At 45.4% G+C, this 24,282-nt stretch overlaps 5 protein-coding genes across 5 annotated transcripts; 3 read left to right on the forward strand and 2 right to left on the reverse strand.

Moving 5' to 3' along the window:
* Positions 1–576: 576 nt before the first annotated feature.
* BHQ10_002255 (uncharacterized protein) lies at positions 577–3,078 on the forward strand (the record flags this gene model as incomplete). The annotated part of the gene is made up of 4 exons (XM_040874381.1): positions 577–643; positions 772–1,669; positions 1,722–2,232; positions 2,284–3,078. The coding sequence occupies 4 exons, from the start codon at positions 577–579 to the stop codon at positions 3,076–3,078; spliced, it is 2,271 nt and encodes a 756-aa protein (XP_040730760.1).
* A 230-nt stretch (positions 3,079–3,308) lies between these two features.
* Positions 3,309–4,375, reverse strand: BHQ10_002256 (uncharacterized protein; the record flags this gene model as incomplete). The annotated part of the gene is made up of 3 exons (XM_040874382.1): positions 3,309–4,128; positions 4,182–4,276; positions 4,334–4,375. The coding sequence occupies 3 exons, from the start codon at positions 4,373–4,375 to the stop codon at positions 3,309–3,311; spliced, it is 957 nt and encodes a 318-aa protein (XP_040730761.1).
* Positions 4,376–14,766: 10,391 nt separating this feature from the next.
* Positions 14,767–17,804, forward strand: BHQ10_002257 (uncharacterized protein; the record flags this gene model as incomplete). Its single annotated transcript, XM_040874383.1, has 4 exons — positions 14,767–15,081; positions 16,540–16,676; positions 16,731–17,179; positions 17,233–17,804. 4 exons carry the CDS (start codon positions 14,767–14,769, stop codon positions 17,802–17,804), a joined length of 1,473 nt encoding a protein of 490 aa, XP_040730762.1.
* Positions 17,805–18,482: 678 nt separating this feature from the next.
* BHQ10_002258 (uncharacterized protein) lies at positions 18,483–20,464 on the reverse strand (the record flags this gene model as incomplete). Its single annotated transcript, XM_040874384.1, has 3 exons — positions 18,483–19,787; positions 19,850–20,110; positions 20,162–20,464. 3 exons carry the CDS (start codon positions 20,462–20,464, stop codon positions 18,483–18,485), a joined length of 1,869 nt encoding a protein of 622 aa, XP_040730763.1.
* A 960-nt stretch (positions 20,465–21,424) lies between these two features.
* BHQ10_002259 (uncharacterized protein) lies at positions 21,425–24,154 on the forward strand (the record flags this gene model as incomplete). The annotated part of the gene is made up of 11 exons (XM_040874385.1): positions 21,425–21,570; positions 21,628–21,699; positions 21,765–21,896; positions 21,965–22,207; positions 22,264–22,508; positions 22,567–22,595; positions 22,658–22,705; positions 22,759–22,827; positions 22,890–23,306; positions 23,581–23,835; positions 23,894–24,154. The coding sequence occupies 11 exons, from the start codon at positions 21,425–21,427 to the stop codon at positions 24,152–24,154; spliced, it is 1,917 nt and encodes a 638-aa protein (XP_040730764.1).
* Positions 24,155–24,282: the final 128 nt, after the last annotated feature.

Genomic DNA, 24,282 nt, shown 5'->3' on the forward strand with positions numbered 1-24,282 from the left:
ATAGATACAGCGCTAAGCCATGTTCAGTCCAGTACTACCCCAGCCAATCACTAGCCACACGAATCTATCAGCGGCAAACACGGCCAATCAGAGCTGCATATACGGATCCTCGATGACGCTGAGCCTGTTCCTGCTGGGCTTACAGACGCACTTGCTTCTTTTATGTGTTTTTTTTCATCTTCATTTTTCTTCTCTTTAAAAAAGCCCGCCGTTTATTATACGCTTCTACACCATTTTAATCTTTCTATCATTTCGATTGTGAAAGTCTTGTGTCCTCACGCGGCCATCGGCGCCATTTCCATATTTGCTTGTTATCTGGTCTAGGGTATCCACTACAAACACTAATACTTTTCCAGCCTGAATCCGCGGGGTTTGCTTGTGAATTCGTTCCCTCGTCTAACACTGGATCGGCTCTAGCTCTTTCTCCTCGTTTAACTGCCTATCTTCTTGCACTCGTTGCACCCCTGGTCTATCGATAAATCGATCCCTTGGAGGTTTATGTACTGGTGTAACGTCTGCATGTGAATGGATTGCCCGAATAACATCAAAAATCTCTTCTCTATCAATCCATAAAGAATGCCGAGTCCTGCCCCTGAGGCAACCGGTCACGAGACTGATAAGAGCGTTGACAATATCTCGTCTGGTACGTTATGAATGTGTCCCAAGGTCCTGGTTTGTGTATGGACCTGAAGGATGTAAGATTTGTACATGATTTTGCTATTTTTTTGCGAACTCACCAACCCCATTTTACCAGGCTAACCGCTCTCACAGAATCTCGTACGAATGATAATACTGTGTCCGTGTCTCACCGAGGCATTTCTCCAACTGATCCCGGAGACAACACTGGTTTAGTGGCAACAAAACAGTTCAGGGCACCTATCGCCAAAAGGATTTCGGCTAGATCGCCTATTCTGCAACCATCCCCTGTCTATTCTCTTCAGAGCCAAGTCTCTAGCCTCCGATTAGATGCGCATGAGGACGATGATGAGACAGAGATTACACCCGCCAGCCGGCCCTCTGAGCAAGCCCTGTTTAGCCAAGTCCTGACCTGGCTCCAGCAGGAGCAGAGTAGGCAGAGAGGTAGTATCGATGGAACCGTTGCTGCAAGCAGCAATGGCTCGCTCCATCTCGAGGGCAAACGGCATTCGGTTGGTTCCGAAAAGGGACTTGCGCTAGATCAGCTAGAGACGATTCTTCAACACTACGCCGCAGCGACAAAGGATCAGACGAGTCCGCTTCAGCACAGACGGTTGAAGAAACATCGTTCTAGACCAAAAGGGCTAAGGAGAGGATCAGGTTCCGACTCGGACTATTTTGATGATGCAGTTGTGCCTGGTGTCGATGCCGTACTGGACAATTCCAAAACGTTGGCATATACTGGCGGTGCAGTGTCGACGGATCAGCTCACGCTCACTTCCGATCATCGTAATCGGTATATGAAAGACCAACATCATTGGTTGGTATTCAAGGCGGAGATTTTACGTTTGATTCATACTTTGCGGCTCAAGGGATGGCGCAGAGTTTCTATGGACGATAGTGCGGATCTTGAAATTACTCGTCTCAGTGGCGCACTTACCAATGCGGTCTACGTTGTGAAGCCGCCGCCACCTTCGCCTCCGACACCCAATGCTGATGGGACTGAAAAGCTGGCTCCTAGAAGGCCTCCTCCGTATGCTACCCTCTTTCACAGACTGATCTTCGTTAGGCTAACAGTGTCTTAGCAAACTCCTTCTCCGTATATACGGACCGCAAGTAGAACATCTCATCGATCGAGATGGAGAACTTCAGATCCTTCGTCGACTGGGAAAGAAGAATATTGGACCACGAGTACTCGGCACATTTAAAAATGGAAGATTCGAAGAGTTCTTCAACGCTCATCCGTTAACACCTCAAGAGTTACGCAACCCTCAGACTTCAAGACACATAGCGAAACGTATGAGAGAGCTTCATGATGGGATTGAACTGCTCGAAAACGAACGTCTGAATGGACCAGCTGTGTTCCGGAACTGGGACAAATGGGTCGATCGCTGCGAGCAAGTGATTTCTTGGCTGGACAAGGAAATTCTGCTAGACCGTCAAGATCGATCAGAGCCATGGCGCAAACGTGGTTTGATATGTGGTGTACCGTGGGCGACTTTCCGAAAAGCTGTAGAAAATTATCGACTTTGGTTGTTTGATCATCTCGGTGGTATCAAAGAGGTCAAGCGACAGTTGATTTTTGCTCATAACGATGTACGGTCCCCCCTGATTTTTGTGTGCAATCAATGCTGACTTCTGTTTCAGACCCAATATGGCAACCTTCTTCGACTCGAACCTGAGGAACAATCTCCATTATTACTGCCGGCTAATTCCCACAAACAACTAGTTGTAATAGATTTTGAATATTCGGCAGCCAATGTACCTGCCCTAGAATTTGCAAATCATTTCACTGAATGGTGTTATAACTATCACGACGCCGAACGGTCTTGGGCTTGCAACACACGTGCATATCCAACGCCAGAAGAGCAATACCGATTCATCTCCGCATACGTCTACCACCATCGACCTCAGCAACAAGGCATGGGGACTTCTCCACTAGCCACGCCAGATATTGCACCATCATCCATTCCCACGCCGCGATTGGCGCCATTTTCCCTCGATGCACCAGCCATGAGCCTATCAGCGACGACCTCTGACGGCCCACAGGACAGACAGTTGTACGAAGAAACCTCCGAAGCTGAAGTACAGCAATACATGCGGCAAACGCGGTTGTGGCGGGTTGCCAATTCGGCTCAATGGGTTGCATGGGGCATCGTACAGGCTAAAGTGGCCGCATTGGAAGAAGAGGAGGCGGCCCAAGCTGCTGCTGATAATGCTTCTACTTCTGCAGTGGAGTCAACCCCTGATCCATCAGCCAGCCAAGAATTTTTGCAAAAAATTGTCGAAGAAGCCGAAGAAAGCGAATTCGATTATCTAGCGTACTCGCAGGACCGCGCGCTTTTCTTTTGGGCTGATGTGCTCTCTCTGGGCCTCATTCGTGAGAATGAGTTACCTGATGAGCTGTTGGAGGTTGTCAAGCCGCGAATGATCAATTACTGATATTTTATTCCGTGTTTGCGTTTACATACTCACTCATTGCACGGATTTGTATGTTGTACAGAGCGTATATACCCAGTTTTACATATGTGTTAGGTTTGTCCTCACCTTATTGCTTATGTAGATTCTAGCAAACTACCAAGGCGTGTCGTGGAACATATATACGATCATTATCAATCATTCATGTCGATCATATAATACAAAGAGGCCATTCACTACATAGAGAACCAACTCTAATACCCCTTCCTCCTCGCCTCCGCCCTGCGTAATGTCTCCTTCTTCGCCCCCTCAATCCACTCCTCATACTTCCCATCCTTGACTTGCTTCTGCACCACTCCCTTAGCAACCTCACCTATAAATCCTACAAAATTCGACCTCCGTAATGTATTCTCCCAAGCCCACGCCCTCCTTTTCGCATTCTCGCGCTCCAATAACTCCGCATCCCCAAACTCCCGCGCTCTGATCCTCAGATCCCTGACCGCAGCCATGAGGTTAAACCGTACCTCACCAGCCGGGTACCGCGCAATCCGACGCTGCAGAACCTCGATAACCTTCTCAGGAAACGACTCATTATCGCATTCGCCATGGCTAATGGGGAAGGGTTGTAGGCCGTCTAGTTCGTACAATTTCCCATTTACGGGCGTATATGCAATGAAATGATAGACATCCCCTTCCTCATCCTGCGCCGTTCTCTGCGTCTCATCTACAAACGGGCTTGCGCGCGCAAACGCGTTGTGCGCGGTGCGAATCGGCTCTGAGTTCGAGAGCGCTTCACCTAACAAATCCGATGGAAATCCTTGTGTGAAACTTTTGAAATCGGATAAATCGGATCCGATTTCTATTGGGTATGATGTTCCTGATGCTGGTGTGTCTTGGTTCAGGATCACGGATAAGATGGCTTGGGTTCCGCATGCGTTCTGGATGGTTTGCGCCGCGAAGAAGAGGCCTTGTTCCGAGGAGGCGGTTTGGTCGTATGTGCCGTCGGCCGGGGAGGTGCTGTTGTGGCTTGGGCCGCCGATCCATTTGAAGAGGAAGATGACGCCGTATACGGGGCTGTTTCGGTCAGACAGAACCCTGTCAATTAGCAGGGAAGCGGGGCGACGAACCTCAGTGAACGTATCGTGTCCGCATCGAGAGAGATGAGCTCTTCAAATTGTACGCCTTTGACGCCTAGATTTTCGATCAAGGATGTGAAGACGCCCTAGATGAGGAGTAAGTTAGATGCCGTGCGTCGGGGCAAAGTGGGATTGGCGCTCACCTCGTCAGACTCGATGGTACTCCAACCTCCACCGTCGGCCATATTTGTAATCTCTTTGTGATAATCTTTTCACTTCTTTTTCTTTCAATGCACCAGACTATCGACGGAGCGGTAGTTGCGACTGGTTACGCTGTCACGTGCAAGCTCGTTGCTTGGTAATAATGTATTATCGCCGAGTTTGAAAACGGTAGCTGTTTCTGATCCCCGAAATTCCGGCGTAGATGCTAGTCTAGCAAATGAGTAGATATGATAGCAGGCTGTCTTTTAGGGCGATTAACTTATTTTTGCAGATCCTATGAATCAGTGTAAGAGAGCAAGATGACAGATGGAAGCTCGCCTTGATTAAAGTTCCAGAGCTTTGTTTAGTTTCCGAATGATGTATAGCGCTAGACCGAATGGGTCGTACAGCTTGATGATCATGCAAACAATACAAACACACCTACTTATGTACATAGTATATACTCATTTGAAGATGACATTGAGTATCGATATATTCATGATCATTGATGGGTCCTCAGAAATACTGCCTTATTGAAGCGAAGAAAGTTCATTCTGGTAACCATGTACCAGTCTTGAAACTATATATTTGACATGTAAAAATGACATGAAAAGGGAGAAGAAAAGTCGTATCCCGGAATATCTTTAAGTGACACTGAAAGGATAATCATAAAGCGTAAAAAGTCTTTCCCAGTCAAATGCTTGATGCGATGCGATGCGCCTTTGCCACAGTATTTTTTGTTCGCCTATTTATCCCATCGCCGTCCGTCCGTCCGTCCGTTTAAAGCACCATCAACCTGTTGTGAACGCCCGAGCTAAGGAAACAAGTAATCTAACGGTTAAAGTCGTTTTTCTTGTTGTAATATAGTCAAAGGAAATGAATAAAATTCTTTTCAAAGTTGTTCAAAAATGGTGAGTGTCGCAGGTGGTTCGTCGTCCTGGGCTATCAGGACAGATCAGGGTTCCCGGAGCTAGTCTTCCCACGTATCAAGAGCCATAGGGTTTTTCTCAAACTGCATGTTCATTGTCATGATGTAATCTCATAAATGGCCTGTCGTTGTATTAGGTCCAAAGCTCAGGAGGCACAGAACCCGAATTCCCATCATGAATCATACCCGGATGAAACGAACCCGGAGCCTCCGTCGTCGGCAAGCCATGAATATACTCATTCCCATACGACGAAAACGCAGGTGAATGTTCAATTGTCCCCGGTCGACTATAGTCCGAGAGCGAATCATCATAATACTCCGTCGACTGCGGCACTGTGGGATTCATATAAAACGACGAGAGATTGACGCTGGATCTATATGAATGGGAAGGTTGTTGGAAAGTTGGTGGGCTCGTGACTGCATGCCCAAAAGAGGAGATGGTGGTTGGTGTGTACGGTGTGCTGGTCACGAAAGATGAAGAAGATGGATATTCATCGAATTGACGATAAGGAGTAGGCGGCGTCGGCATCATATGATTCATGCCGTGATTGGGTATCAGAGGCGTCCATTGAATAGCCGTTTTGTAGTCGTTGACTGTATGTCGAGGTGCGTCCATCAGTGCAGTTGCTAATTGTGCTATATGAGACGCTGGAAACCTGGATTGTCGGGAATGTAAGATAACATCGATAGTCTCTATCAAGTTCAAAGCCATACAACCAAGATACGAGCCTTCCAGACCTGAAAAAAATGGCTCCAAGACAAGTGCAGCCGAATAAAAATGCGACAAAACAGCAAGCGCGCCCAGATCCCCTTCGCCGCCTCGGAGTAGTTTGGTGGGCAGCCAGAATATCCATGCTCGCAAAGACTGTAATCGTGAAAATGCGACTTTGGGTTGAAATGGTACTTCGCTGCGTACTTGCTTCACAAAACCAATCAACTCTGTTATTGTATCGTAAAATTCTGGAATATGCTGTAGACGTTCCTGGGATCGATGTAGATCAGCAATTGTGCTATCGATTTTTCCTGGTTGAAACGTTCCATTTGCAGGATTTTCGGAGTTTGCTGTCAAGCCTCGTGTTCGTAATATTCTTTGGCTTTCCAGAATTTGGGCTATTTCTGACGTCTCTTTCCAGGATGGGTGCATCGAATCGAGAACCTATAAAATCAGCATTAGCAAATAACATTCTCGTCCGCGTGGTAGATTAATCCTTACAAATAATATTCCCTTCTGTAGAGTAGACACGGAGGCCCTGGAAATTCGAGATTAGTACCAGCTCGTCAAGATAGTATGGAAACTTACMAATCAGTCGCCTGCCATGACAGGACAAGCGAAGCAGCCAGTATCGCGTCAGAATTTTCTTTCGAAAACGTCCCTAGCGCGGCTTGTAAACCTTTAGAGGCAGTTTTCCGATGATGATAAGAAAGATTCAAGGTCTCCTGGCTTCCAGTTACATATGCCATGTGTAATGCAGAAAGGGCGAGAATCGAGCTCATGACAAAATCACTCGAAACGGCAATGGTGAGCAGTCTATTAGACAGTAAAGATTGTTATCAAATCCATCCGCTTACTTGTTATCTCAAAACGAGGTTTGGTACTAACCGTACAATATGGGGGGACCAAACAGTCGTCTCACCAAGACCTCGACGATGAAAGTCAATCGACAACCCTGCAACGTGATAAATGAGTCGCAAAGTAGACTTTGAGAAACGATGCCAATCACTGCGAGGGGTGAAATTTAGCTCTGGAAATGGAGGAACTCCTGTCGTTCGCCATTGCTCAATCTCGGCATCGATCTCTGGCGTTAGCATAAGATTCGGAGGGGTGGTTGCTGCTGTTGGTGTTGATTCATCACGAGCTGCTTGTATGTCCATGTAGTCGCATCTGCAGTTATGTTTGGTACAGTTGCGACTTTAGATATATCAATCAGCTGAAACTGGGTTGTTCCTGTTGCCGAAAGACTCACCATTGAGGGAATGTTTCGTCGCAACGGATATGCCTTCGCTTGCAGGTCCGGCACCCATTTCGCGACTTGGTATGGCTTTTTCGGGGCGGACCTCCTCCAGGGCCAGGCATTACTCTTGCTTTAGATTAATTTTGAAAGGTCGATGTTGCGCAAATCCGTCAATGTTTAATGGTCCAGATTCGCACGGTGATGGCTTTGAAAAGCTTCGAGATATCCTTCACTACTTATGACTATGTATGTCGCAGGTTGATATGATTATGTAAGAGTGTAGTCAAAGTCCAGAAAGGCAAATAATGCGAGGGCTGCTTCAAAAAATCTTCGAGGAGATTAAGTTGTTGAGCGATTCAATTGTGATGACTGGGTTAATCGGTAGGGTGTGTTTGGCGAGGTTTGAAGCCTCTCAGGCTGACGGCTGTATTTTGGTGCCTCAACTGTTGTACGTTGCATATGTCCGGAGAAAAGAAAGATTCTGGGCGTCGTTGAAGTGAATGGTCGCCAAGACAGTTGAATTGGATGTGCAGAGCAGCTGATGATGATGACGGTGATGGCAGTGGTAATGGGATGTCGACCCTGAAACAGGATGAAGAGTGCTGAACTCTAGTTTCCCCTCGCTCGTTCTCGTTGGCTTAGACGATTGGACATATCAATACTATATAGTACTAGTTTAACCTTATACTACAGCATGTAGGGCCAAGAAGTAGATACACTTGAATGGCCCATGATGGAATCCGGGTCAAGTGTGCTACCAAAATGTCTATGCGCTTGGGCGGATCAATACAGCCTTAGTGTTTCCATTCATTCCAGGGCCAAATTGAGTTCCAATGCGTATATAGCAGCCTAGCAGGTGAGTAATCGGTTATGACTAACCTCGTGCCAGGCGCTCGCAAGGCCAGGATAGTACCGCCTACGGCCGAATTGCTTGGGCCATTGTCATTCGACGAAGAAGCCCATTGCCCACAGGCTGGAATCTCCACAGCCAAAGGCCCTTCTTTCAGCTGGTGCAAAACCATGTGGCTCTATGTCTCGTTTGGGGCCGCTTGGCAACGCACTCGTGGCGGAGTCCAGGTGTGCTGCTAATCTTGCTAGGGTGGCTTTTAAGTAATTATTGCATGTGGCCTTGACTCTTTCCAGACAATGATGATCTTGAGTTTGAGACAACGATCAGGGACCGCGACGTGATTGGGCGCGACTAAGCGATACCGGGATGCATTTTTGGACGAAAAATAAAGGTTTGAACCGGCTAGTACGTACGTCCGTCCAACTACGTACATGGCCGAGGAAGCGCCGTAGCATTTCAAGATTCGGTTGGATCCGGGGCGGAGCCATCAAATAAGATAGTGATTGTCAATGTCTTGGGTCTGAACGGAGGTCGCTTTTGCTTTTTTTTTTTTCTCACTTTCCTGCTCTGAGCCCATTCTCTTTTAGACTTTAGTGACGGCACTAGGCGGGGCATCAAGGGAGGATCTCAAAACAGGAAGATCCTAAACATCATTCGCTGAGCGGAGCGTCGGGGGGTAGTTTCGACCCGGACCAGCACGGTCATCATCAGCAAGCCAACGACTTACGGCGGCATATTACGTAGAGATGAAGAAGGCTGCATGTCAATGGGCACTAAACATCAACATTGATCGTAAGCACTCTACGTAGTCTGAAACTGATAACGGGAGTCGTGGCCCCAAGGATGAACTTACGATTCATCATCCATTGGTTGTTGCTGCCACTTGCTGGAAGGGAATCCATCCTCAATCAGCTCAGGTCTTTGATCTTAAAGCACAGCGATTGAGTGTCTGGCTAGTTAGTAACTTGACTACTCCGTAGCTGACTTGGCGTTCATCGTTCACAACGAGGCTGCAGGAGAGTGGCAGGGCCCAGAAAAGGTAGCCAACCGGATGAGTCATCACACCTGCTTGTTCGACTTTTTTTTTTTCGCGTTTCTTTTTCCGTTCCGCATGGTCCCCCATTTTCTCTTTCGGGCTGAGTGGTGTGTCGGAATGTTCGTGGAGGGGAAGGGTAGGGTGAACTGAAGGAGTGAGAGCTGTACGTACCGGAGTCCGTACGCTAGTCCCGAAATAGTAAGCGATACGTGGACATGATTGGGCACAGCACCTTCCCTCAACGTTCGGATCATGATGAGCTCCTTCCCAATTACCACGGGAACGCTGTAGCCGCCAAGACACTATACCGCTCCTGGAGTGAGTAGCGCCTAGACTAGCCCAATAAAGACAATAGCACGAGCAAAGCGACCAGTGTAGCCTCAATTGTGCTTACCTTATCTCGGTTAGTTCCTAACTTTCTTCACGTAACTACATAGTACGTCGTACTTGTTACACGCATACAGGACCACGGAGTCCTCAGGACAGAGTATAAATATTGAAGCTTGTTCGCATCTGCCATTCGCCAGCGTCTTAGTGGGCCGTCTTATACTTTACTAGCGGTGACTCTGGAATGCAAGAATAGCCACAAGTCGCCATTTCCAGAGCGGCCCATTGCAGAGGGGCCCCTGACCCGACGGGGATCGACCATCACAGAGCCTCAACCATGAAGAACAAGCAGAGTCCGAGTGATGTATATCAAGTTCTTTTTGACGAGGAGCTTGACACTATTCATCTTTGCTTTTCCTTCTTCTTCAGAATCTTCACCACGTTGATCTCGTGCACGAACCGGGCGGCTATAGGTGCCCTTCCTAATCTGGCTTAGTGGCTTGCTGAAACTGAATTCGGCGGGAGAAGCAGAAAAGAACAATGGAAGAAGTCCAGGATTCAAGATTTTCGACTCTTTCCGCCATCCGTATGGCCGTTGGAAATTCCCTCTATTTTGACTTTAGCTAGTCTTCGCAGGGTTTGTCTTGGTTTGTCTTGGTTTGTCTTGGGATGTTGGGACTAGTATCTGTATGCGCTAGTTACAAGTACTGGAGCTTACCGTATGTGCACATATGCCCCGCCAAGCCCATACCAAAAGCAGTGAATGGTTCGGTATGGCTCSGTAACGTCAATACACTGCTCTGCACTGCCAAGGACGAAGATCCCGGAAGGGCATTTCCGCTTTTCGTCTAACGGACTCTGTCCTGTCAGACGGCCACCAGGATGGTGAGTCTGTTTGAGGCCATTTCTGACCAAGGTTTCGAGCTGAAAACTCCCATGCACGCAATAGGAAGGTGAAGATAAAGTGTCGCCTGATGTTTATTTTAGCGCTTTATTTCTTTCCTAGTCTTATTTAACGATTGCTATTTACGCTACGGAGGCATAGAGTCATAGCCATTAGACTATACTACGATTAATAATGAAGCTACTTAAGAACGTTCTATGAGATGCATATTAGAATAACTCCGTATGTACTCCGTAGTCGATTAGGTAGTTCCCTTGACTTGATGTTGAGTCGTCTTGGACAAGACCAGACAAGACCAGACAGGACTCGCTTGGGGAGCGCTCTGAGCGGTTCAGCAATATATTAGGTTGCCTGAACCTTGGCTCTTTTAAGGCAGCGCGACTTAATTAGCCCGTTTTCTTGTTTCAGCTTGGTAGGCATAGCTAGCATATGCCATATGCCATATGGTAGCCCAAAGCCTGTCAGCCAGCTTTTACAGCTTGCATCGCTTGTTCAGCAGGTAGTTCGTACCCTGCACGAAAAATAATTGTGGCCACGTACGATAAAATAATTTCGAGTCTTGGATTGTATGGTGCAAGCCGTTTGCGTTAAACGACCCGGTCTGACCAATCAGAAAAGCATCCTCCAGGTTCCCGCTTTTGGCGGTTTTACTGCAGGTTCATTGGCTACAGAATATGGAGTATATCAAACATCGAGCCCCACTTGCACCTGAAAACCCTAATCCAGATAAGATAAACCGGTTGATCCTGATTCCCTAGCTTCTATCCTAAGCAGCTTTGACAGCCAAAACTCAGCACGAGCGGGAAGTCCACGGCATTCCTATATCGTACAAGCCTCCCAAAGTGCAAAGCCTCAATCGAAACGTAGAAAAGGTCCACTGAAGTTTAAGCAGTTGCTGCATGAGAAGTGATCGAGGCACGTTCTCTGCAGGTCTAGCGTGTAAAAAACTCACCCGTACGGCTGAACTTGCCATATGAAGAGGAGGGCAACGAGTACCCCCTTCGGCATTTGCTCGATTTAAGACACACTTTTCAAAGCCCCGATGGGCTCGTCAGTGCTGTCATACAATCATATAATAAACTCTTCACGTGCCGATTCCTGCAAGGTTGTTTATATTTTACTATTGTTTCAGGATGAATCAATTCGCACCGGGCAGTTAGCAATTGCACAGCTGGACGGAAGCCTAGGATTGCGCCCCCAACCTTGAAGAATGAAGGTAATAGCCGTAGCATGTCTCTGCTCCTAAGAGGTGTGATATCGAGTAAATTGTAATATGTGTAACCAACAGACCCTTACTCGCCCTCAACCGTGGTTCGTCAAATCACCCAGCTCTGTATTCCTTCGCTTGGTTTTTTTCTGTTTATATTTAGCATTTTTTTCTGGTCTTATTGATTATGTAATCGCAACATTCGCCCAACTGGGTAATCGGTATGTTCGCCCGGCCATTGGAAGGATTTATAAAGAGGAGAGAAGGAAAAAAGGAAGAATCTAGATGTCGATCACCTTCACTCGGTTAATAGTTATGTTGACCTGTGACTCGAGCCTCTTCTTACATAGTGAGTTTCAGTGAAAAGTCTTATGTGAGTTTCCTAGTTAAAACTTAAATACAGAGCGTCAATATATTAAGCATTTCGTTTTACCTCAGCAAAACTGTTGCGCGTTGATCAGCGCTGTTAGATACGTAGCGGGCTGTCGGTTTCTCTCTTACATATCTTCTTCGTTGTTGCATCGGCGGGCTCCGGRATGGGKATCAGTCCAGAGAAGACTCTACAGACGAGCCCGTAACGGGTGATTATACGTAATGGAACCAATCCTCTGATGGAGCGCATAGATCAAGCTGATTCCCTGGTCTATTTCACACAATACATATGGTCAGATTGTGTAACACACCAATGGACGCATTTCTAATCATATCTCACGGATAAGTTGACACTTAACGCTGAGGGGGGCAATGTCACACAGAAAAACAAAAGCAAAACAAGTCGCCTTCCTACGCACGCGGGGACACCGCTTTAATTCTCTGCGGGTTTGTATGCTGTGCTACGTAACTGTTTACCAGCTTCGAGTACGTACATGTGTTTCGAGGCAACATATGTGTAACCACCGAGTCGAACTACCCTGTGTCGAATGTCAAATGCATCTTTCAAATCTGGCGAATCATGCATGGTAGTTCGCCTTCAATAATAGGTTATTCAAGAACAGAAAAACGAACAAGGTTGCAATGTTGCATCAAGAATCCAGTGATCACCTTCTTCATCCGGACGATGCTCCGATTGATCCAAAAAAAAATGTGGATGAAACTCGGATTATCATACTGCTGTCTAGATTTATCCATCTCAGCCATGCCCTTGGTAATTTGAGCCATTTGACAGTTTCGGCGAAATCTAGCGTTACCCGAGGTTAGGTTTACGTCTGAATATCTCGAGTGTGCAGCGGCTTGCACATGTTCTTTGACGTTGTTCATCGTCATCTTTTTTTTAGATAGAATGTTCAGATCTCGACTGCCGTGCACCAATTCTAGCCAAGATTAGAATGTATTACTTGAGGTAATAAGTTGGATCCAGACTCCGACGATGACGACCGCAAACAAAGAAAGGGCTGCTCGCTTCTGGCATGGCGTATTGAAGTTCCTTTGTTCATCTGCAAGCAGAGAATTAATAGGTCAGGCTAGCCCAGCCTTTGATTACACATTTCTTTGTTCCAATTTAACGCCGGAATACATCTCCAGTACTTCGATAAATACAAGGTACACACAGCCTACTCAGACCCAAATATGAGACTATGGACAAACTAAAGCAATTCATTGATTCTGAGTAAAAATAGCTAGATAACTTGGTACATTATTGGGTTATTCACCTTTTCATACTGTTTTGGATTAAAGCATAGTATACTGATATTGAACGTAAACTCTGACTTGAAGTCATACTTCACTTTAGAATGTCCTGTCAATGAAAAGTCATAAGTGGCAATATCAACCTACTCCTTGGCATGAGTGATTCACGGATGAACACATCTCGTCTATTTGCCTGCATCTTGCTTGCACAATGTCCGGCTATTAGTGCTCTACAATTGCCTGTCTCGTAAGTATGCGTACGACTCTAATCATCTTCTTCATTGACAGTTTTGAGCGAATCTGTATGCACTCTTAGATGCAAGAACTGCGACTCACCTCTGATAAGAGTATCAGGCTTAGCTCGGTCAGGACTGGGATTCAAATGTCGTAGAGAAGAGCCTCCAGTGTCGTACGCATTTGTTGTGTCTATTATTTTCGGTCTCAGTGATGCACAGTCCGTACCGTTGTATGTAGACTAGATGCTACTGTATTTATGCTCATCGAAATCTTCTATTTTATTGATTCAGTTTGGGGCTTCTTGGAACCAAATTGCAACTTTGAACAGGACCTTAAAGACTGGTGTTCTTCGTGACTGATGGCTACCATGATCGTATATATTTGGATGTCTGAGACCGATAAAGGCAAAGATCCTCAAAAGACCGGTGGTACATCGAGGCTCTAAGATCCAGCAGAGTTTTTTTCTCTGTTGCAGGAAAGAAGCTCGTCCCGATACACAGTACACTTCCAATTAAAGCTACCATAGACGGAATGACTACAGGTCAAGTGAGGATATAGTCAAAACATCGAGCGATAACGACTTGAGAAACAAGGAAAATATCCATCTTGATCTAGATGCTTGTTTATATCTTCCGATGTAGATATGTATAATTGGCAAAAACGCTTTGCTATAGATTTGCAAAATGTTAATGTGTCGAAAGTAGTGCTGTATCGAGCTCTTAATAGACCGTGGCATATCAAAGTTTGATCCTCGATGCAACATAGAGTACACAAATCATATTGACTGGAAATCATGAGAAGCATGCCGTCTATGCTGTCAACAAGGTTTAAATGGGAACTCAGACGTCCTTGGAGACGTATAATCAAATATGAGGATCTCAGATTTCATGGTAGTAGTAACATTGGCAGGCATCCAGGTAGCAAGACTTCCCTACCATGTGACAACCTGCCACCCATACAGGCTTGGCAGTTCTGAAGCTCTGCGGCACGTGGGAGAGCTTCCCGTACAAGTACGTGCCATGAGGCTTTTCCCGGCCTATCTCGAGATAGGGCTCAAAGGCAAGAGAATGCCACATTTGGAAGCGGTGCCATATTGGGAAGCCCCGTCCACATAAAGGAACATCCTATATTTACGCAAAAGTTAATCGCAAAAGCAACATCCGCAGTCTAAACACTGAGAGACTCCTCAACCCATCTTCCAGAAATCTCACATCATTTCCACCATCTCACTCTACTCAAAAACAACTTCCACTCCTCATCCTTCTTCTTCTTATTCTTCACCTCTCACCACGGTTGGTCACTGTCTTTTTGTTATCACTTTTTCTCTTCGCCATCTCGTCCAGTACAAACTAGCGCACCACCGTCACAATGTTCGGTGAGAAAGAGGGAGCCAGAGTCATCACGACATTCAAGGACAAGTCACCCATCGACCAGAGAAGCAAGCGTCGCGTGGACAACATTAATATCCTTGTTAGCCCACACTGGGAAGAGTTATCCAAAGAAAACCAGGACGAATTTCAGAGGTTGATCGATACCGTCCAGAACGATGACTACCTTGTGGTCAACCTTTACACAGCGGGAGAGCTCGAAGAGAACTCCAGAGCAGTATACAAAGACCGGCTCAGCGCGAAGGAGAGTCATGTTTTTTCTCCCTCCTTTTCCTCTTTATACTCGAAATGCTCTGTAGATAGGCGCGCCTAGTTGTATAGCTCAATACAGGTTTTGGCCGTTGTCACATACCATGGTGCTTTCCTGCTATTCACGAATACCTCAATGCTCGAAAGCTAACAGAGACTTTAGGTTAACCATATATCATTATGTTTGACAAGTAAAGTCTCGTATAGTCTGTTCATTCTTATCTTTATTGTCACCATGTTTCAAGTTGTTTCTGTCTGGAAAGTCACTGTAGCTCATGACTTAAACCTGAGCATCACGGACCCCATTATGGAGCCATGACTTTAGGAAATGCAGTTTGATGTTAAGATGAGCTTGGATATCAGGTATCATGATAGAAATCAAATGTTCAGTTCAGGTGACCTCCAAGCCCTAATTAACGGGTAGTACGATAACATGTACTGGTAATACCGTATTGGAAATCCATACCGCTGTTAATACGTCGTAATACAGAAACCAGATACATGGTAGATTTATACCCGAAATAGGAAATTTTTTGATACATCACGCAATTTGTCCCCGGTAGTTTGCAATGTACTATGCTTTCTTGCATCTTCGAGGCCACTTCATCCACTGACTCACTTTGGACCACCACAATTGGCCAGTCTCTTTGTCGACTGGCCCAGTTCACTATCTATCTCTTGTTTTACAGTAAATAAAGATACCCAAGTTCCGAGGATACTTAGCGACGGCCATTTGACCGAATCACAGCCACTGCAGTTGCCATGCTTCGATTTGAGCGCAATCACGACATATAGTCCCCTCTTCATACAAGCGTGGAACTGCTCCGCCTTTGTCATCCTTGTCAGTGAAGATCATACCAAGCATGTAATTTATATACTCGCATTTCATACGTCCAGTCTGCTTATCTTGGGGTAATAGATCTAATCTAGACAAAAATGACGCGACAAAAAGTATCTTAGCTTTTTTCATCCTCCTATATCGCAACGTGTTTACTGGGCCTTGAAATGCTTGAACGAGTTAGGTCAATATGCCCACATTTCAAGCTCGCATATAGACTCCTGTTACCGGAGTTAACCCGATGTTCTCATATGAGTAATCAGTGTCGTTATTAATTAACCTATCCGATCACATCGCCACTACGTGCACGATTAGAAATCCAGTTTTGATTGTATAAACACATACATACACATGAAGGAAAATCGGGAGGACAGATTTCATCGCAGATTTCGGCGACCGATATCAATCTGGAAAAAGAATATAATCAAAATGGCGACAACGACGACTACATGGGTAACGACCGATTCTATATCGCACAAACATCATGATTTCGATTCGAGAAATGATTCATATTTGAGGAACGGCAGTTTACAGCCGCTACCACTTACAGAAGAACAGAAAACTATAAGGAAAGAAGTATATACGGAGACTGCAGAAATTAAATCTTCCAACTCGGAACAAAATACAGAGCCTGTTCCAGTTGATGATCAACTTGCCACGACACAGAATGCGCTTCTTCTAAATGCTATAAAAGAGAAATATACACTTGTCACGGATCACGCGGTTCCATCTATACTTCACCAGGACGAAATACTCATTGAAGTTTCGGCTATTGGCTTGAATCCAATCGACTGGAAAGCACCGTATGTTGAATTCACTCATAATCAGGACTAACAAATGACTGACCTTTGAAATAGTGCCTTTAATTTTGGCATCCCCAGTTTACCCTGGGTTTTCGGTCGCGACTTAGCTGGCACAGTCATCAAAACCTCCTCCTCATCTTCCCGCCTACAAAATGGCGACCTCGTCCTCGTCCCTTCCACAGATTACCGCGACATTCGAAAAGCCGCTTTTCAGGAATACGCAGTGACTACACACTATAATGCGGCAAAGATCCCGTCAACGACATCGATACATGGCGGAGCATCTATAGGTGTTGCTTATGTGGCGGCGGTGTTGGCATTAGGAGTTTCGTTTGGTCTGGATTTTGGGCTTGCGCAGAGTGTGCCTGGGCCGGATTTGAGGACTATACTGAAGGCTGTAGATGCGGAGAAGATTCCCGAGGATATTCGCTCGGAATGTCTTCCTTCGTCCGAGGCAGGTGCTGAACGAGTGCAGAGGGGGGATTGGATCGCTATATGGGGAGGTACGTAATTCGTATTCACTCCTACCCAGGACATCAAAGCTAACGGCGTATAGCATCTACAACTACAGGCTACATAGCCTTACAGATCGCAAAATTATGCGGACTAAAAGTTATATGCATAGCAGATATCGCCCGACACGGACGAAGACTGCATGCTCTCGGCGCAGATATTCTAGTTGACAGACACGATACCGATCGCGCCGTGGATATAATTAGAGGCGTCACAGGCGGTCAATTACGATTTGCCATTGACATTGTCGGACGTGAAACAGCGACTATTCTAGAAAAGGCACTATCTCAGCCTAATGAAGGGGATAATAGGCCACGATCGCATTTGTTAGGTCTTACTGGTTCACCAAAGGAGAAAAAGGCGGGTATAGTCTATCATACCGTGCCGATTAAAATATTCCACGAGTCGCCACAGGTTGGTGAAGGGTTGGTGAGATGGCTGGAGGAGCTGTTGGAGTCTGAAGAATTGATCCCACCGGAAGTGGTTATTAGAGATGAAGGCGGTTTGAGCGGGGTTAATGATGCATTGGAATTGTTGAGAAGTGGCGAGGTGAGTGGAAAGAGGATTGTGGTCGATTTGAGAAAGGGTGATGTCAAAGGAACTGCTGCTCGTTAACAGGGCTCGTACCTACATTCGATGTATATGTTTACGATTTTGCATTTATCATAGATACCTGACTAGACAGGAAAATAGTGATACAGCTTTAGATGATAGTTAGGAGGTAGACATGTACTCTACATACAAAAGTTTGGCTGCATTCGAGGGATGATCAATTCAGAAAGTAGACAAGTGCTTAGGGCAAGGATTAGTTGAAACAATTAATTTATTGATTTGATTCTATAAAAATCAAATATACGCAATCTCTTTGAGCCAATAATCCTCCCACTACGTCCTTAACTCCCGGCAAGATTTCCGTATTATTATTCCAGTTCGAGTGTTTCTGGGCTGCCTATCATGGTCACGCCATTCTACGAGCGTCTTGCGTTCAATGTGATAGTATGTAATTTATGTATTTTTTCTTGGTATTGTTGTAATTTTACACTTAGGGTAACCTTTCTATCAATGTAATGAGGGTTATCTCGCGCATTCATTGTGAGTACTACAAAGGATGAATAAAAAATAGGGATAAGTAGTACTCACAATAATATTCTTTACATAAATAACACGAGACGTGCAAGTAAATCAAGGTGATACATCAGATATACGCTTATTACCAACGTAACAATTGACCGTACCATAATTTATTATCTCCACTCAACTTAAACTATTTGAAAGATTCTATTTTCAACTTTACTATACATCCCACCAGCCCTCAAAATGTGTCCTCAAATCAATCGCCGCCGGGTCCTTCAGATGTGGTGTCCAGTTGACACTACTATTAGGCGAGCTCTCTCGAGTAGTCCAACCATTACCAAACCAAGCAAACCGATTGCCACTTCTGCTCGTGTATGTATATTCATAGTCTTCCCATCTAGGGTCTCTCAATATGTAGTTCACGGCAGCAGCGCTACCGGGAAACAGACCAACTACGCGACCTCCAGGAATACCACCATTGTACCACGATGAGCAATTCTTATTGCCCTCCGACGAATCATCGTTTCCTGTCCATACAGTTCGCTGATAGAATTGCTCAGCATACTCTTGATACTCATTCGTAGCATCAAAAGAAGGTGCGATACTTGCAATTCCCTGGCTGCGTAGTTTGCGAATGACTTTAGCGATATAAGTCACTTGATTCTCGACACTGTTTGGTACGGTACCACTGAAACCGGCAGATGCTGGACCCAGAATCCAAGCAATATTAGGAGCACCCGGCGCAGTAATACCGAGATAGGTAAGAGGATACCCGTAGAGACCGTCAGGCTTCCACGCATCCTGCAAATTGACTCCATTGGCGACTATGGGAAAATGTGGCGCCATGTCGATATGCGCGCCAGTAGAACAAATCACCACATCCACTTCCCGCTCAATTCCATCCACGGTGACAATGCCCTTTTCGGTGAATTTTTGAATCCGATCTTGGATATAGCTCACGTTCGGCTTGGAGAGGGCCTCCAAATATCCCGGTCCAGGAGTGGGACGTCGACAATTAGGCGGGAAATCGGGGATAATCTTGTCCGCTAGAGTAGGGTCCACGCGTCGAAGCATAAGTTCTGTCCATTTGTCACGAAGTTCGGCGTTTTGCGGATCGTTCTTGAAAATGACTCCAAAGCGGCGGAAGTAGTCTGCTTCGACCTTCTTGCGGTATTCGAGATATTTCTGTGGGTCCTTGAATGACTCCTTGTCTTCTTCGCTGAATAGATTAGGTTCTAGTCTGCGTACGCCTGTTGCACCGAACGAGTCCACAACCCAGGTACGATTGCGAGCGTAGTGGTCGATATGGCTACCTAATGGTTGTATAGATGGTAGCACTTGCAGACCAGAAGCACCATTGCCAATGAGAGCAATGCGTTTTCCTTTCAAATCGACACTGTGATCCCAGTTTGATGAGTGGAAGAGTGGTCCTTTGAAGGATTCAATACCCTCGTAGTCTGGAAGTTTCCAGGCATTAAAGTGACCTATGGCGGATATGACGAATTCCACTTTCTCTTCATACAGCTTTATCCTAAATTAGTCCCTATTGTTTTGTCAAAGGCAAAGTTAAAGGGCAGATAGCTCACCTTGTCAGTATTTAAATCCTGGATAGTCAATTTCCATTTGGCTTCTTCGTTAATCCATTCCACCTTCAAGATCTTCTGCTTCGTTTTCAAGCGATCATAAACACCATGCTTCTTGGCCACGCCTTGCCAGTAGTTGCGAATTTCATGCCCCTGCGCAAACTCCTCGGTCCATTGAGTGTTGGGTTCAAAATTGGATTGATATACATGGGCAGGAATATCGCAACGGACACCGGGATACGTATTCTCGTACCACGTCCCACCCTGTTTTTATCAGTCGCTAAGCCTCTATGTTCGTTCGTTATTGCGACTCACAACGTCTCCATTTTTGTCATACACTGTGACGTTAATACCAGGCAGCTTTGCACGCAACAAAATTGCTGCCGTGACTCCTGATAAACCAGCACCGATTATTCCGACTCTAATATCGCGAACTTGATCGATAGGATGCTCTTCAATCTCGAATTTGGGCTTGGATTCAGTCGTTCCATTTGATTCGACCTTAGGATCTGAAAGCGGGGAAACGCTTGTTTTGAATGCTGTTTTGATTTCATTGGAGTCGATTGTGTGGCCATTGAGAACGGCTCCGGAGACCGGATTTTCTTGTAGTAGAGCCATCACAGATGGATTAACTATTTCGATGCTGATATGATTTTGAGATCAGAGATCAAGAGCAGCTCATAAACCATCATAATAATAGGTGATCTTGTCAAGAAATATACACGTGAGAGCCCTCGCCCGATTCTTACGATCGAGCAATCACGTTATTATCGACCCGATAACAGCATATTTAAAACCCCTCAGTGGATCAAGGTCTATTGATTGTCTTAATAGTAATAAAGAGCTCAACCTGGTAAATGTCTTGTCAGTTACCAATGAACAGGTAAACTTTATGTAATAGACCTTACAGTAACCGTCGTTTTAATACAAATGCCGAAATACTGTAACATGTAACGATGTAACGTATCCCGTCCGTTCTTAGGGTATTTGATAATCACATGACATATGCAACAGAATAATGACTCGCAACGACCTTAGACAGACGAAAAGAAGCTCCACACTTTGATTACAGAGTCGATCACTAATTAGACTTTGATTCTAATTGACCGCACGGCTTTCCTGTATACGGAAATATTCCTGCCGTGGACCTTCTTCACATCAAACTGTACTACGGCCTAAGCTCCGAAAACGCAGAGGTTTCTCGACTCGATATCCATATTTTCCTTTTTTTTTTCATGCTATCATGAGTTTAGTGTGGAGTAGTATGATGTGATCTTATGTACAAGGCCTAATCTTGCTGCTTCCTTTGAGAGTGGATTTATGTACAAAACTTGATGCTCTCTGGGAAGTCCTTATGCGTGGTCAAACCAAAGAGGACTTTGTACCACGCATCACTGATATGCGTTTTTTTCTGTTGGTCTCAAGTACACGCTGCTTTAGGTACCATGTGGACTAGTAGAAAATATATAAGTAAACAGTGCTCTATCTGCCAGAGAGTGTAGCAAATTTTTGATCAAGTCTTCTGTCACTCCCAACATTCAAGAAAAAGAAAGCAGACGTTAGCACTAGGCAAAAAAGATGCTATCCGAGAACTTCGTTCCACTCTCGCAAGGAGCTGGGTATGGTGTTGTGGTGGGAATTGGTCTGGCTTTCGGTCTCGGCATGGTACTGGTCAATCGATTTCTCGAGCGGTACCTTAATGAAAAGTCTGATCATACAGAGATGTGAGCAAATCGCGAAAAATACTTGCAGTATAAGCCGTTATTAAAGTCTTGATTCAGGTTTATGGTTGCAAATCGTAGCGTGGGAACAGGTTTGACGGCTTCGGCTGTAGTGTCTTCGTGGATGTGGGCGTATGTACTTAAGAGCTGTTGTTCTTTTGACAGGAGATAACTGACAAGTATGCATCTTTTCTCAGAACTGCTATCATCTGGACAACAGCACAAGGATATCTCTATGGAATTGCAGCTCCATTCTGGTACGCGGCTGGGGTTTCGATTCAGATTGCGTTGATGACGGTTCTCGCTATTCATGCAAAAGTCAAGGTTCCGTAAGGATACTCTCATATTAAATTTACTTATAATTTTCAGATCTTACTAACAAACTGCGACTGAAAAGTAATGGTCACACTGTACTAGAAATTGTACGCTTGCGATATGGAATGGCGGCACATATCATCTACATATTCCTCTGCTTCGTCACGAATTTGCTGTCCGTTACCTCCATGATACTTGGTGCCGCCGGGGTAATTACTGCCCTCACTGGCATGAATATCGTTGCGTCAACCTTCCTATTGCCCCTGGGTGTGATTGTCTACACTGTTGCGGGAGGGCTAAAGGCAACATTCTTGACAGATTATGTGTAAGTCGGGAGACCTCTGAACTTGAACATCACAATTACTTACTAGTGTGTTGTAGACACACCTTGATTGTCATGGTCATCCTGGCCTTTCTTACCATCAAGGTTATCAACAATCCCGCGATCACCGGCCTCAGCTCTTTCTACGACGTGCTCGTCGAAGCGGATAAATCGCGAGACATCGCTGGCAATTACCAAGGATCTATACTCTCCTTCAAGTCTAAAAGTTCTATCATCTTTGGCTTAGTTCATTCTTTTGGAGATTTTGCTTTGGTTATCATGGACACTAGTTTCTGGCAGAAAGGTATATATCGAGGACATTCATATCTACTTATGTATATAAGGGCTAACCTATGTCACAGGATTCGCTGCTGACACAGCGGCTACAATGGTGAGTATTATACGGTACAATTGGGAAATTGAATGGTGATCTGACGATGATATTTGTGATAGCCGGGATATATGCTAGGTGGAATTGCTTATTTTGCTGTGCCTTGGGCTGTGCGTATCTATCTAATGTCGTCAAAAAAACATGCATGACTGACCTCGCATAGGTTGGAACAACTACGGGTCTAGCTGCAATTGCTTTGGAAAAGTCTCCCATATTTCCAACATACCCAAGAGTATGTCTTCTACGTCTGTCTTATATTCGTTGATCATCCGACACTAATCAATTCCTTAACAGCTGATGACCACAGAAGAAATCAACGCCGGCTACGTCCTACCTTATACTGTCATGGCAATAGCCGGAAAAGGAGGCGCCTGGGCCCTCCTCCTCGTCGTGTTCATGTGCGTAACAAGCACAACATCCGCCGAATTAATCGCCGTCTCTAGTATATTCTCCTTCGACATCTATCGGACTTACATCAACCCCAAAGCTCATGATCGTCAAGTTATTCGAGTATCGCACTGGACTGTCGTTATTTTCGGTGTCTTTGCATCTGCATTCGCGACTGCACTACACTACGGAGGTATTGATTTGAATTGGATGGGATACTTTTTGGCTACGATTATCTGTCCCGGGATGTTTCCGTTGGCTTTTACGATTCTTTGGAAGAAGCAGTCTGCGGCGGCCGCTATTATTGCTCCTCTTCTTGGCTTGGTACGTTCTTTACATTTGGGGAATACTGTGTCAGAATAATTGTCGATTGTCTAACATTGCAGCAGGCTAGTGGAATTGCAGTCTGGCTAGGAAGTGCATATGCATACAGCGGGGAATTGACTATTTTATCAACAGAGGCACAGCTACCCTGTCTCTGGGGAGCCCTAACCTCAACCTTCTCTTCAGCTATCTACTCAATCGTGATAACTTATATTAAGGTATTATATCCGTGGAATTACAGCCATAGGAACGAACACTAATAGAAAGAATTTAGCCTGACAATTTTGATTGGAGAGTCTTCCTGCTCTTAAGCGAGGTCAGAGACGAAAGTGACGATGACAACTCGACAAACAATCTCGTTAATGAAATCAAAGATTTGGATAATGTTACTCACCCATATTCACCTCAGGAACTGAAACGGATGAATCGAGCCGCGACTCTGGCAGCGATCTTCAGCGCAGTGATCGGGCTCGTCACCTGGGTTGTATGGCCGTTGCCACTGTACCGTGACTACATCTTTGGCAAATCAGTAAGTCCTATGTTTACCTTCAGACATCGTTATATTGTTTTGAGCTAATGGTCATTAGTTTTTCATGGGCTGGACAGTCGTTTCCGAGATATGGTTGTTTTTCTGCATTCTGGTAGCAGTCGTATATCCAGTTATTGATGGCCGAAAGGTTTTGGCCAGGGCGTTTACTCTTTTCTTTCAATCTCTGACAGGAAAGAAAGATGCAAAGTCCGCTAATTCTCAGAATGAGACATTTACGTCTACTACGGAGAAGAAAGAGGCGTCGACTGAGAGCCTATCTGTGCAAAACCGTTCGGGGGTCTTGGAAAAGTCGGAGTGATTATTCGGTTGGATCACAAAATCAGCGGATGCTTCCATTGATTTCAGTGTCAGCTGAGGTTTATACACGATTCAGTAGTCCAAAGACTCACCTGCGTTGGGGGGTAAAGAAAAAGTACATGGTTATAT

Source organism: Talaromyces amestolkiae (genome assembly GCF_001896365.1).
Source record: "Talaromyces amestolkiae strain CIB chromosome Unknown scaffold3.1, whole genome shotgun sequence".
Taxonomy (NCBI): domain Eukaryota; kingdom Fungi; phylum Ascomycota; class Eurotiomycetes; order Eurotiales; family Trichocomaceae; genus Talaromyces; species Talaromyces amestolkiae.